This window comes from Chrysoperla carnea, chromosome 1 (assembly GCF_905475395.1).
Source record: "Chrysoperla carnea chromosome 1, inChrCarn1.1, whole genome shotgun sequence".
Lineage (NCBI taxonomy): Eukaryota > Metazoa > Arthropoda > Insecta > Neuroptera > Chrysopidae > Chrysoperla > Chrysoperla carnea.
Genome location: NC_058337.1, coordinates 58659552 through 58675730, shown reverse-complemented (window position 1 = coordinate 58675730; position 16179 = coordinate 58659552). Strand labels below are relative to the sequence as shown.

At 28.5% G+C, this 16179-nt stretch overlaps 3 protein-coding genes across 4 annotated transcripts in view; 1 reads left to right on the top strand and 2 right to left on the bottom strand.

Annotated features, from left to right (window-relative positions):
• LOC123290416 overlaps window positions 1-16179 on the top strand; it is an 873043-nt gene that overhangs the window by 683230 nt on the left and 173634 nt on the right. The gene's annotated exons all lie outside the window — the stretch shown is intronic.
• LOC123290417 (hepatic triacylglycerol lipase-like) lies at window positions 6407-8007 on the bottom strand. The gene is made up of 3 exons (XM_044870593.1): window positions 7957-8007; window positions 6730-7497; window positions 6407-6669 (listed from the first exon to the last, which is right to left on the bottom strand). Exons 1-3 carry the CDS (start codon window positions 8000-8002, stop codon window positions 6440-6442), a joined length of 1044 nt encoding a protein of 347 aa, XP_044726528.1. The 5' UTR covers window positions 8003-8007; the 3' UTR covers window positions 6407-6439.
• On the bottom strand, window positions 11208-12878 carry LOC123290418 (phospholipase A1-like). The gene is made up of 2 exons (XM_044870594.1): window positions 12826-12878; window positions 11208-12200 (listed from the first exon to the last, which is right to left on the bottom strand). The coding sequence occupies exons 1-2, from the start codon at window positions 12869-12871 to the stop codon at window positions 11218-11220; spliced, it is 1029 nt and encodes a 342-aa protein (XP_044726529.1). The 5' UTR covers window positions 12872-12878; the 3' UTR covers window positions 11208-11217.

The window sequence follows — 16179 nt, the reverse complement described above, 5'->3', positions numbered from 1 at the left end:
AACCCGGACTTGTAATTTTAAAATATAAAACCGTTATTTTTCATTTAAACAAATTAAAGTTTAAAAAAAGAACATTTTTTCAATACATTCCTTTTTTTAAATAAATTTTCAGTTTTTGTTCTGATAAAAATGGGATCTCATGGCATCATCTGTATATTTGTCTGTACTTTACAAGTTCCGACTTTACCTGCAAGCACTAGCGTCAATCATTCGGTAATCTTTAGGCACAAAAAATTCAGGATTCGATGAAAAGTGTGATGAAAAATTCAAAACTCGAAAAAAAGATAAAATTATGTGAAGTTTCATCCACATGTACCAAGTTAATTACTGTTCATAACGCGAGTGCTGGCGGGTTAAATGAATCAATTTGATTGCGTCCATACAAAGAAGAATTTACTTAAGAAAAACAATTAAGTGAAATCGTAAGAGAAAAAAACATTTTATCTGGACACCAAACGGCTTCCATATACGGTCATAAAGTAGTCAAAGTAGATATTTATATTGAAATTCGAAAATTTTTCTAAACGCCGCGCCGCGTACAAAGGAGTTATTACAACATTCAGTATTCTGCGACTACTGCATATAGTTTCGACTACACTGAAATTCAACAATTTATGCAATTTTAGGTTTTAGGTTTGAAAGCTCAATACTAAATTTCTTCGGCAATACTTATTTTATTTTTTCAGATACGTAAAAAAGAACATTTTATAATTTTTTTTGCTTTATAATGCTCTTAAATTAAGCTTTATATTTTATATTAGTCACTAATTTTGAAAATGAATTTTTCAAAGACATTAAAAACATTAAAACTAGTTTTTTTTTTCTAGGCACTATAATCGTTGCCGTATTTCATGTATAGCTGAGTTAAATTGTTTGTAGACCTTTAACAGATTATAAACGCTTTAATAGAATTCTCATTGTCATCTATTTTTCTATATATCACAAAATAATAAAACATTAGTTTAATATTTAGACATCTCTGAATGTCAATGTGCTTGACAAATGTAATTTCCATTCTTCGGGGAAAACTATTTAATTGATTAAAAATTTTTCACTATTAATAATTTTTTGTTGAAACTTTTTATTCTTAAAAGTTTTATTATTAAAAACTCAAGATTTTTCATTTATTTAAAAGAATTTAAATTAGTCTTGAAAGTACTTTATACATACATCTGTCTTTAGACAAGACAGAAAGTTTTACATCACAGATTTTCCTTTTAACAAATATAAATTTTCTAACACTTTTAGTTTTTCCGTAATTTTTATAGTTATAATTATAAATTATTATGCAAACAGTTTTCTAGTTTTTATTAAATATTAAATTATGATTTATTGAAAATAAGTATATGAAATTATTCTATTTTTATGGATTTTTCTCTCGCTTAAGCTCTATTAGCTCATGTCTACGACTTCATACACCCGGTTCAAAGGAAAATAGTTTAATAGGCAAAACCAAAGTGTTTTGAGTTTTTTCTAGGTCAAAATACAAATATTTCTTTATTGACAAATTCATTTCTGACTTGTTTTCAACTTGCGAATTTAGGAATGAATTTTTCTTGACTTTGAGTTGAGACATAGCTATTGAAATAAATACCACGACACTCAAACTAAAATTGTGTATGCATAAATTCTATTTAAAAAATATAATTAAAAATATGGAAACATATTTAGCGATATGTATTTTGTTTCTAGAATTTCTTAATATACAATTTTATTTCGTGTATCGTGGTATTTATTTCAATAAGTGGGCATTTTCCATTTGATAACAACATACTCTCTTTGAAATAGTGAAAATAGTGAATAGTCACTACAAAATAGTGATTTGTTATACTTTTCAATTTTTCGTTTTTAGAGAGTAGTCTGAATCATAGATAACAAATATTTAAATTATACTATAGATACGCATCTCTATCATCACCAAAGAAACTTGCAGATTTAGTTCTCACTCGACTCACGAGATAGCGCTTCAATCAATTGACCGCCTTTTTTAAAATACTCAATGCCAAATTCTAAATACAATTTAAATTTTACATTTTTTTGTTTTACTTTTTTAGAACATGTTTTGGTATCACATTTTTATTAGAAATGCTATCAAATATCCTTTTTTCCAAATCATGTACTTAAAAAAAGTAAAACAAAAAAATAATTAAACATTTTAAAGGAAAAAAACGCTTTTAAATTATAAAATAAATTTATTAAACAACTTCTTTTATTTTTGTTTATACTTTTATATTTAATTTTTTTAAATATTTTATAAAAATTCTAAATTGTGTTTGTTACAACTAAAATTAAAACTAAAAATGTTTGCATCCGTGTTGTAATTAACAGTTTTACAGTATTCATTATCTGAAGCAGCATCTTCTGTTCATAAATCATTTCTGCAAGTACAACATCTAATTGTTTTTAAAAGCGATTTTGCCAAATATCCGGAAATATAAGAATGGATGTATTCGTTCACTGCAGAAATAATTTCAAAATTTTCTAACACAATTCCATTTACTGCCATTGAATTATGGGTGAATACTTTTGAAATGAACAAGAAAGAAAATGAAAGATTATTTGTTTAACGTCGAATTATATTAGTCTTACGTTTTTTGAATATAAAAATTTCACTACTTAAACTACAAAGGACTGATTTCTATTCAAAATTCTAGAAAAAAATGTTATAATATGAAATGACAGGATTTAATATATCCCTTACTTCTATTCTATAATGAATAAGGAAAAGTATTATGTACACCCTACTTAGGTAACACTCCATTTTCTTTTTAAGCTTTTGACATATTTTTTCTATTTGTTGGCCCAGACCTTTATGTGTGCTAAAACACAATAAAAGTGTTAATTTCTACCCTTAAAAATAAATCTTAGTGTCATGAATTTGTATTATGAACATTTCAAAAACATATTCATATTTTTATATCGTTATTGTTTTGATTGAATGCGAAGTCTCTTCAAAAATATGTACTATTTTAGTGATAAAATTTACGGTAGCATTCATCAATTGGTAGTTTCATTAAAAATTAGTGAAACATTTTTTTTTTTCTTGAGTTTGTCCTATGAGTAGGTGATGTTGGCACCTGCAACTATCGGTATTACAAACTAAAGCAAACAATTGACTGAGTTAATTGTTGAAATATCATGTATAGACAGTGACGATTATGTATTGGTTTGTTTTTTTTTTCACGTCATGTAAGTATAAGAAAATAAATCACTCTAAGATAGCCACAGTCGGGTATACATAACTCGACTGTCGTGTCACACATACATAACTGATATTCCCATATAATAAATACAAAATTAAAGCTTGATATCTCGTTTCGTTTATTAGATATCGTGCCAACAGACAGACAACCAAAAATGGACTAATAAATGATTTTATGAACACCGTTAGCAAAATTTTGTTCGCTGCATCAATATTTTTAAGCGTTACAATTTTGGGACTAAACTTAGTATACCTTGATGTATTTTATATATTCATGTTATAATAATACGCATAAATACACATTTTGGTCATTATTGCTAACTAATTCCATTGAAGATTGATCGCTATAACCGATATGTGAGTTAGCAAAACTCAAAATAAAGTTAATAATACTCAAGATAAAGCTTATAAGATTCAAAATAGTATTTCAGGGGCGTTTTGTTTAACTTAAAAAGTATGTACATAAAAGTATTTTCCCATGCCTTGGCCAATATAGCTGATATATTTGTTCATAATTCAATATTGGTCGTTATAGCCGATATGTTGTTATAGACGATTTGTACTGTATTTTTTAATGTACTGTACTACTGGACAACAAACGATTTACAAAATAAAATAGGTATCAACATTAGATACCTTTCAATCCACTTGAAGTTTATACTTATACACATTTTAAATGTGAAACATATATAGAATACCTAACCATATTCCACTTATGTATCTACATACTTTGAACAGTATATACTTAAACAGCAAACGCAAAAACCTCTTCTAAATAGATCCCATTCATCCACTTAACGTCTGTCCAGTGTCCACTGTCCACTACAATGTTGAAAGTGGATTAGTGGAGTTCGGATTAAATGTTGTAAACAAATCATTACTTTTAATTTCATCAATAGAAATGATGAAATACGGTGTGGCCTGGGACAAAAATCTTATAGCATTAGTTAAATGTGAGGTTAAAGTAATTATGATCGAAATAAATATGAACTATGATCGAAATACAAATGTATACTTGTAATAGTGCATTGAAGGGCGAGACGAAGGCCTAAGCCAAAAAAATGCATGTCACAAAGCTTTTAAAGATTAGATCTTATTCGTCTTTGGTATGGCTTATAAATATGGGGAAGACTAGAGTATAAGACATAGAGTATAAGTATTCGAATCAGGGAGAGTTACTCATAGTACAACCAAAACAAATTTGTATGGGTCAGCATGAAGTACGAAAAGACATAGAGTATAAGTATTCGAATCAGGGAGAGTTACTCATAGTACAACCAAAACAAATTTGTATGGGTCAGCATGAAGTACGAATAACCGTGTAAGATAAAGACGGAAGTCATATTAGTGTTGTTTTTGTCTTTTTTCTCATCACTAGAACGACAATTGTGAAATCCAAAATTTGCTTCAATTTATAAATTATGATTCTCGTTTGAATAAAAAAAGATTACCATGAAATTAGTAGCTTCAATGTTCAACCTCTAGTAGTTTGACATAAACATATCTTATGGTTACGGCTACAGATTTTTGGTAATGGTATTTCTAGTTAATGACCATTTTTAATTAAGGCTGAAACACAATCGCTTCTTCTTTTTGAATAAAATACTTACATTTTATTTAATTCATAGAAAGTAACAATGCATATTCAAGCATATACAGAACAACATCGCAGATCACGATTTAACAAACATTGACTTTCAAAGCTAGATGTAAGTCGTACCATTTAGACGCCATTTCCAAAATTGCAATTAATTATTTAATTGAAAATTTTAGTTATACGACTTCGATTTTGGTTCCAACGATCCTGTTTAATAGTATTTTATAAAAAATGTATTCTTTGGTTAGAACTATGATCAAAAAATCCAAAACGTAAAATATTCGATTAAATTCAACCAAATCGGAACTTAAGTTATAAGTTTTTATATGAAATACTGTCGCCTCTATATAGAACGTAGCACATAATTAGACACAAGAGTAATTATGTGCCATAAGGAGCGTAATTAGTATTTTTCTACTTATAGTAAATGACAAAAAGAATATTTTTTAATGTCTTTATTATGCAATTAGATTAAATAATAGAAAATTTATGCGTAAGAACGAACCAAATAAGGAAAATTCAGAAAAAGATAGAATGGGGAACTAGATTACAATCGTTAGCAATGTTAAACACGAAAGCACAACAATAGAAGTTTTGTGAGGCTTCTTAAGTTTTCTACTTTTTTTCTTTAAAATTCATTTCCTTTCCTTAAAGTAACAGAAGAAAGTTTAACTGCATTCTGCATCTAGGAGGTACAATGTACATCATGAACAAACTTCTACGAATTAGCTATTTGGCATTCCTAAAATCGAGGAAGTAAATTTATCAGCTCTACGCTAGTGAATACCACGGTTACTATTTTATATTGACTGTGTACTTTATTTGTCGGTCAGGTTTCACCAAAATTAAGTCAGATCAGGCCAAATGGTAATTGGATTCGTTTGTCTATCATTTGCCCACATTTTTCACACACAAGTTTTGTTTGTCCATCCTCTAATTGACAGTTATAACACTAGTAAAAATAATAAAGTCACCACTACCACCATATGCAAATCTTCTCAAAATGCAAATGATGTAATTCGTTTGACGATTTGTAACACTTTTTTTGTCTGCCCCCATTCAGATGGACAACAAAAAATGATCATTTTAAGAAAATTGGCATATAGGGGTGCTGTTTTCACGTAGCACAGGGTTGGCCTATAAATGTAGTAAATTTGGTTTTTTTTGGGTACAAAAATAGGTTTCTCAATAAATCTTGAAATAATGGTTGCAAAACACCTTCACCTAGATTTCTCACAAACCGTTTAATAATTTTCACTTTTTCTAAACTCCTAAAACGAAATAAAACTCTCAATTCATACCATAGACTTTTTTAGTAAGTCGGAGTGTAATTTATTATTGTCCTTTTTTTTGAAATTTAATTTTTTTGTCGCACGAAACGACAGCTTTCGCTCCTATATTTTTTTCTCATGTTTTAAAATGAACTACATCCTGTAAGTTATAATTAACTTTTCATGAAATAGGCAATAAACCTCAAAAGTGATTTGTATTATGTCAACAATCGAAGTATTCTGCTTCAGGATTTGAATAAAAAGCTAGTTTATGTTTGAAATTTATTAAATATTATTAATATTAATATCAAGAATTTAGGGCTACAGAAAACAGAAAATTAGTTACTGAACATTCCGTGTAAATAATGATTAGGTTTCCTCTCCTCTTGCATATGGAGGATATGTATTTGTATAAAGATAATATTTTCCACTTGTAACATTTCCTTTCAACTGATAACCCATTGCAACTTTCTGTCCATGATTACAATTTCCTCGGCTAAAATTCTCATATGAATCACAAAGTGTGGAAATAAATTTGTTAGACTTTATAGACTCAGTAAAGTATTTAAAAGCTAATGCGTGAGAACAACCTGCAAATTCTGCAAAAAAATACAATAAAATTTTGAAGTGAACATGTAAATTTTGTTTCAAAAACTTACCGGTCTCATCAAACTTACACATCTGAATACATCCTCCATTTGGATAAAAATTAACATGGCCGATTGGGTTATATAGTCCAAATAACCTTCCATTAGTATGAATAACATCAGTAAACATTGCGTCATCTTTATCTAAGCGGTTTGCAGCTGAGACATTTCTAAATAATGGTCCTGCTGGATCCATTCCAGTTATACGTCCAATTTTTTTACCCGTTTTGGACTTAATTGTTTTACCTATTGATCCTGCTACATGTGCACCCAATGAAAATCCTCTTATTCTTATATCTTCTATGTTTATATTTTTTGCTTCAGCTAAGGATATTAATAATTCTCCAACATATTTTCCAACGATAGGAATGTTTTCAGCCGAATTTTTATAAATTTGACGTGGCAGTATACTCCATATTTCATCGCTTACACCGTCTGCCAGTATATTGCATTCATTAGTTGAGAGTATACCTTCATTGTTTAATTTTTCCCAAATAATGTTTGTAATTTTTTTACCGGCCAACCATTTCCAATCTACTGTCAATACATTTTTTGATCCATTTTCTAGTAAAGTATCTTTCATTAATATAATCCAAGGGTCATTTGAAGTTTCTCGCCATCCATGAATTAATATTTCTAAACTACTAGCCGGATCTATTGTAACATTGGCTATGTTTCCGATATTAATTTGATATGGGTCAGAATTATTACTGGTATACAATTTCAATTGAATGTTTTGGTCATTTTTTTGAATTTTTGTAATTATTTGATCACACCCACCTTAAAAATTAAAACACGCTTAAGATATTTCTCCATCATGAATATTTGTCAAAAAACTTTTTTAGAATTTATATTTTCATTCTATTAGGAACGTCATTGATGTCGTCAAGCAAACAAAATGACAGTCGTAAGCAGGTTTATATATCTATTAGGGAAGTCGCTGATGTCTTCAAGCAGTCGAAATAGGGGTCATGAAAAGAATCAAATTTTAAAAAAAAAGTCCATAGTCTATGAAATAACAAGTACTTTGAAAGGGTAGACGATAGACGATGAATGACAATGAAGTTCATTCATTTTTTTAAACAATTTTGTTGTAAATTGCTATGGTTTTCAAATAAATTTATACGGCTGCTGAAGCGCTGTTTATGCCTGTTATCGCATACCAAAATGATTTTCCTAACATAAAAAAGTAAAATCGTTTATAAATTGTACCTTTATGAATTGAATTACGTCACTTACCAAATAACAAAACAAGAAAAACAATTTTACGTGATAACTTGCACATGCTTATCGCAGTCTCGTAAAATACTGTTTTGTTTGAAGAAAATTTGCTTTATATAGACCTTTTAATTCATTTGGTGATGATTTCGGGAATTACAAATATAAACATGTATAATTAAAAATGGAAGCAGCCATAAAAATAAAAATTTAAATAATGTTAGTCATTTCAACTATTTGTACATTTTATTCAAAACCTATTACTATTTATACAATGTAAAGTTATGGATGGTAAAATTGTTGCAATAATTTATTAGCTTCATTTTTTTGTGTGTGAAGAATTTATCAAATATAAGGAGTCTTCCAAATTTTGAAACCATCAAGTTCTGCGTTGCTATTTCGACGTCCCTGCAATTTATTACTTATTTCGATATTTTCAAAGACAAATAAAGTTAACGCAGAAGATTTTATAATCGCTATCACTTGCTATCGCTATCATTATTTCTTGATTCGTTGAAGAAAAACCAATAGTCGATGTTGACGAGAATTCCATATCACTCTCGATCGCATCTCTTGATTGCATATTTCTCTTATAAACAAATTCCTTAACTTATAAATTATTATACCCTGTATAAATAAAATATATATCAAGGTATATTAACTTTAGTCCCAAGTTTATAACGCTTAGAAATATTGATGATACAAACAAAATTTAGTATAGGTGTTCATAAAATCCATAAATAGTCCAACTCCGGTTGTCCGTCCGTCTGTCTGCCTGTCAACTCGTTAAGAAACATTAGATATAGATTAAAAAATTAAATGTAAAAAATGTTCATTTAAACAAAATAAACAACTTTTGTTTGAAACATTTTCCCGTGAACATAGCTATTTTTCCGTGAGGACGCAAATTAGGACAAAACTTTGGTGTCTATTTTCTCGGTAATAATTTATAGGTAATTGAAAATATGCAGGTATAATTTAACTACAGCATATTTCGGGAAATAAATGTTCGTATTTTACCGGGATATGTTGTCATTTGCAAGTGGCAAACACCTGAAACCTTAAAGTATACTTGCGGTCAGTAAAAATACGACATTTATACACATCAGATATATTTGGTGGTACTAAGCATATTAAAAAATGTGGATTTTGCAACCATCAAATATATCTGATATATAAGGAAGTGTCGCAGTTTTTAGTCCGCAAGCATTCATATCAATACAAAAAAAACGTGTCGAAAATTTGCACGGGGAAGGGGTACACACCAGCTCCAAACAGTTTTAAGTGTTTTAGGCGTTTTCCAATTGCAAATTACAGCAAATCCAGGAAAAACAGGAATATATATTTTCCGGAATATGCTGTAATTAAAAAAAACCAAAAATTTAATTCTTAATCTGCCAGGTAATACAACCAAAAAAAAAATCATAAATTTATTTATTTTACTTTTATACTCAAATCAACTTGGAGATCGGAGCTTTAAAACACTCTAAACAACCGTGTCTCACTGGTTGGGCCCAGACAATGCCCAATCAGTTTCCACACCGTCCTGTTAACTTACTTTTCTTGTATGTTGGATGCATTATTATCATCTTTCGTTTTCAAATCAATATATCATACATTATTTGACTGATCAATTTTAATAAGAACAAATGATGAAAGTTTGAGCTTGACGATTCTTAAGCATTAGTATTTTCAATTGAAGTGCAATCTATGAGATAGTAATATTCAAAAAAAAATCTTCAAAAATTGTTTGGGGTAGCTGGCCAAAAAAAACTTTACTAAAGATATAGTTCAACAAAATATTGTTTACAAAAGGATAGACTCAATTCAAACAATATGGATCTTGATTTGACTTGAAGTACACTTAAAATGAAAACTTTTTTTTGCTATTTGGAATCCGAGTAACAAAACGGTGCCTGTTTTCAGATAATTAAAATTATTTTTCAATTAACTCATAGTGTTAGGGAACTGTATTCCATATTTAATTATCAGATAGGACGAAATACTTGACTGTTGATTTTTACTAATGTTTGATCACAACTTTTCGTTTTTAGTGGAAACTGCGCCCAAACTCCATTAAAATAAATTAAATAACGCAGTTTTTTTAATGGCATTGTTCGTTGATGTATTAATGACACCTTAAGTGCTATAATATTATTAATTATTAATAATTATAATAATTTTAAATAATAAAATTTTATTAGTTTCAGTTTGGTACACAAATTCTTTTGAAATAAATAAAATTTTTTTATTTGAAATTATACTCATTAAAATCAAATAATCCAGAAAAAACTTTCAATCAACCTTCAAACTTACCCAGTTTTTTTAAGTTATTGAAATAGAGTCGCCCCTTGCAACTAAATACTAACTAATTCTTGACTATATAATTTTTCAACATAACCATTTCTGAGTAGTTCTAAAAAAAAATTTCGTGAAACAAACAAAATTTGGACGTTTCAATTATTTTTGTATAAAATAAAGTGTTCAAGCTAATTATGAAAGTAGGAAGTATCCAATTTTTTCTATAATTTATTTATATATAATTAACAAGTATTTATGATATAATTAATACATTCTGTAAAATTATGAAACTTTGAATAAAACTAATAATCTTTTAAAAGTTTCAGATATTGTATCCGTAGAAACTTTTAAGGAATATCGATTTATATTGTCAATTTAGACCCAAGCATTTTGTCACTTTCAAACTCAATTTTAAATAAATTCGTTGGGAAACAGTTAAATTTTTTAAAAGCGTTTGATATTTTATAAAATTAAATAAATATTCGCCTACTTAATTAATTTTAAAAAAAGGAACTTCATTAAACCATTAAACCAAATTGAAAATAATGCTTAACAATTAAATGCTTTGTTTTCCCCAAATCAGTCTTTTTTTTACTATCTAGTAACAAAAAATAATTATGCTAAAAAGTGGTGTTAGTCATCTTCAAGCGCAATTGCTTAAACCAAAATTAATTATTGAGGACGGCACTTTTATTCGGCAAACAATTATTTATTATTTGTTTTTGCATTTTTCGTAGCTCTTTTTTTTGCAAAAAAGTTTTTTTAATGACAATTTTAAAGGTTGTTTCTATAAAGGTAGTTTCTAGAAGTTATTATTTGGATGTTGGGGTCAATAAGGTTACAAACGAATTCAAAACTTTGAAATTTTTAATTTTATTTAATCATTTTAACAAAATCATTTAGCTTAAAGACCAAACTTATAAACTTTTAGAACTTTGAATAATGCTTACTAAAATTCTTGGTTAATTACGATCAGGTTTCCTATCCCTTTGCATATGGTGGTTTTATATTGGTGTTAAGGTAATAGTTTCCACTTGAGGCAGTTTTTTCCAACTGACAACCCATTGAAACTTTTTGTCTATGCTCGCATTGCCCTTCTTCGTAGTTCTTGTACGAATCACAAAGTGTAGAAATAAATTCATTAGACTTTATAGACTCAATAAAGTAATTACAAGCTAACAGGTGAGAACAAGGTGGAAATTTATCCAATTTACTACATTTCTGTGTACAACCGCCATTTACATAGAAATCAACATGACCGATCGGCATATATAAGCCATACATCATTCCATGAGTATGAATAACATCAACAAACATTGCATCGTCTTTATCTAAACGTTTCTCAGCTGAAACATTTCTAAATAATGGTCCTGCCGGATCTAATCCTGTAATACGTCCAATCTTTTTATCTATCTTAGTCTTGATTGTTTTACCTATAGATCCTGCGACATGTGCGCCTAATGAAAATCCAATAATTTGTATATTTTTCATGCTTAAATTTTTAGCTTCAGCTAGTGATATTAATAGTTCGCCAACATATTCTCCAACAATAGGAATGTTTTCTGTCCACCTTTTATAAATTATACTAGGCAGTAAACCCCATAATATATCGCTCACACCGTCACCCAGTATTTTGCATTCCCTATTTGAGCGTATACCTCTATTTACGAATACAGGTGATGGAATTTTTGTAATTATTTTATTTGCCAACCCTTTCCAATCAACTATTAACACATTTTTAGATCCATTTTCTAGTAAAGTATCTTTCATTAATTTTATCCATGGCAAATATGAATCGCCACGCCATCCATGAACTAATATTTCTAAGCGACTAGCAAGATCTATTGGAATATCTGCTATGTTTTCAATATTAATTTTATATGGATCTGAATTATTTTTCGTATACAATTTCAACTTAATACGATCATTTTTCTGAAGTTTCGTATATATTTCACCGCATCCACCTTAAAAATTACAATATCTTTAACTATGTTTGCTAATAAAATTCTTAAAAAACTTAAATCTCATTTTTGAAATCAAAAGTTAGGAAAAATACAATGTCTTACATTGGTAGCCAAAGAAAAAGTTTTGTAAATTTCTAAGCGATGAAACAGGAAGAAGTTGTTAAATTCAACCTGTACAGTTTTTTAGTGGCCTCACATTTCCTTTGACAGGGTAGGTATTCCGATTTCGAGATTAACTTTTTTTTGGCTAGGGTATACTTATAAGATAAAAACATATAAAATAGGGAAAAAATTTATCCATCAAAGGTTTTACTCATTTTAAAAATCTTTTGATTTCTCCACCAAAAATATACTTGAACTTAGAAAAAAGAGTATACTCTCCCCCCTCCCCGTCTTCAAAGCGTAATTCGTAATTGCTCATATGGAAATTACTGACTGGGGTCAGTACCTTAAATTATTTTTACTTTTGTGTCTATTTATCGTGGGTTCTATTCCTTCCAAAAAAATTTCTCATAACAAAAATAAACATTTTATGAGCACTTTGAAAATAACATTTTATTTAATTAAATCATTATCTTTAAAAATATTAGCCAACCCTTTTGAAAAACTGAAATAAGTAACTTACCTAATATTACAATAAATAGGATAATTCTATCAGCTAAACTGCACATATTTTTGAATTCGTAAAACTACTGTTTGGTTTGAAAACAACGAGCTTTATATGGACGCTGTAATTGATTTCGATACTGTTTTCGGAAAGTACGTACATAAACAAGTAGGTATAATTTTAAGTAGCCATTAAGATAAAATTTTAAATAATTTTAGATACTTAAGCTATCTGCTTGTTTAAAGTTAATTATTCTGTTTACTATCAATAGTAATAAAAAATAATTACCTAGTGTAATAAAATATAAGCTTTTTTACATGCGTTCTCGAGGAATATATCAATATGAGATACTATTTAATTTTCGATTCAACAAGTTGTGCATTCTTTATTTTCTTATGCGCTTTACAGCCGTGAAAATAATGGCTGATTATTGATTGAGACTATGATAAGTGCTATAACTTTTATGAGACATCACAATTTTTTTTGCTTCATTTTATATGACACTCCTTTTTTTAATTGGCATCCTGTACAAGATGATCCATGAAAGTTTTTTTGATTTTTTTAATAAACGCTGTTTTTCAAATTATAACCCAAAGTTCCTAAAATTTTATTAACTTTCAAATTTCTTTTGTATACGCAAATGTCATTCACACGTGTCAACTGCTAGTCTTGTATTTATTACTTCAATCCGCCTTCTTTCTATTAAAATTTCAGCCCCTGATGTCTTTTCTATGCGTTGACAGACGGACAGGCAAATAGAGTGGAAAAGGATTTATTGGGTGATTATAAGAATAAGTATACCAAAATTTGGTTTTTAGCACCAATATTTCTAAGCATTATAAACTTGGGCCAAAATATACTCTTTTATATTTCATATAAAGTGCATAAAAATGATATTTGTATGAATGTATGTTTGTGTTCTATGCCTTCCTAAACCATTGAACCGATTCCGATAAAACTTTGATAGTCTTTTAAAGATGCATTCGAAAGTTTCAAATACATACGAACCTATTACATATGTTGTTTGAGAGTGCTGTTTGATTTATTTACCTAGTCACCATACGAAAAAATCAAAAATATTATGTATTAAAAGTACTTCAATGATCAGAATATATAACCAAACAAGTGAAACCAAACAATGGGCTGAGTTAATTGTTGAAATACCATGTAAAGACAGTGTTGATTTCTCTGTCACATTACACATACAATATACATACATGTCACACATACGTAACTGATATATCCATAACATACATACTATACAATTTCTCTCTCACCGGTAAACAGTGATGTTTATGAAAAAATGTTTCAAACAAAAGTGGTTTATTTTTTTATAAGGAACATTTTAAACCTTTAAACTTTTGTCGTATCTCTAACGGCTTACAAGACGGCCCAACTGATGTTGCTCATTTACGAACTTGACCTCACTTTTTACGTCCTCAGTACGCTATAAAAATGTCAGCTTGATATCTCTTTTCGTTTTTGAGTAATCGTGATGACAGACGGACAGATAGACGACAAACAGACAGGCAGAGAGCCGAAAATGGACTAATTAGGTGATTTTATGAATACCTTTACCAAAATTTTTTTCGTAGCATCATTATTTTTAAGCGTTACAAACTTGGGACTAAACTTAATATACTATGTATATTTCATATATCCATGGTATAACAATATTTTATCTAACATATATGGCGAGAACAAATCGTCAAAAGTAAAATGTTTCTATTCTTTAAATAATGTTGAAGCACTCATATTTAACATATTTAACACTATATATGTAGGGTATTTAAACAATTAACTCATAGTATTTTTAGTGACCATTCTGTATACTTTGTGAGCGTATAACATATAACAGGCACATGATTCATTTAAATTAAACCCCAATTTTTCCATTATGCAATTTGATAACATTTTCATGTATTATAAAAGAATACAATAGCAGCGCAGTTTTCACCTAGAGCTACTAGCTACAGTTATGTATTATGTAATGTGCGTATACATACGTATAAAATATAAATTATGTGTGTATTTCAAACTAATATAAATGGATTGTGTTAATTAGTTAAAAAAATTTTGGAAAGAAAATAGCAATAAAACTTAATTGGATAAAATATACAAGGGGATATGGATATGTATATACATACAGGGTGGGCTACTTTAATCTATACACCTAAATATCTCGTTTTGTAGTTAAAGAATTAAAAATTAACTTAAACAAAAGTTGCAAAGTTTGATGGGGAACATCATGTTCTGTCAACAGATTGAACCTCGTTCTTCGGGTTTCTTTAACAGAAAATTTAGATTCTGAACGGTAAGAGATAGAATAACACTTAAAATTAGAAAGCTGATACTCAAACAAAAACTGATAATTTTTGATTAAAACATTTTTTCGAAAATCGTTAGCTTTCGGAGGAAATGTGACAAAAATATGTCATTATTGCATTTAATGAAAAAAAAATTTTCGATTCAACAAGTTTCTATATCGAGTGATCGTTTTAAACAGTTAAACAATCCCATTGACAAATTTTTTGAAGAAGGCTTTTAAAAAATGATATTCGAAGGGCTTTTAAAGAATGAAATCTCATGAATACCTTCAATTTGATCTATTTTAAAAGTTTTAAAATTTAACAATATTAGTTTTTTAATTAGTTTTTACGGAGTAGGAAAAAAAAATTCAATATCAATTTTTGTAAAGACAAACTCTGTTATATGAAGTTTTTCTTTATTTCTTACAATTACCAAGCCTTGAATGCATCACTATAGGATTATTGGCTGACATTTGCATTCGATTTTTGCGGTATATAAATGGTTCCAACAATTGTTTGTTTATTTGTTTTAATAAATAATATTTTTTTTATTCCCTATCGCTCTTAATATTACAGAGCATCTATTCTAAATCTTGCAATCCCATGTCAAATTTAAGGTTTGTATGAGATGTCTCACTCCAAGGAGCACTACTTTTACTTGAGACAGTTTTTCCAATCATATTTCACTAAAGATATTTTCAGCTGGATTATTTAAAATAGGCCACCCAGTATAATACGCACTTTTATGTATGCTTTGTTTATTTTAAATTTATGGCTCCGTCTGGTATGATTTCATTTTTGTGTGGAAAAACATTATTCAATTATATCCTGTTTTATATAAAACAGGAATTGAAAAAAATAATAGTAGTTTGGAAAAGATCGATTGAGATAAAAAAAAAAAACATTCTTAATAAGAAAAAGGTCAACTATTACTCGAAAATCGTACTGGTTCTAGAAATTATTTTCTATCGGTGAAGAAAATTTTCTGTAATTCTAGCAAACATGTGTATGGAAATCTCAATAGCCCCGTTATAAAATAATGATTCTCTCACAATAATTACCA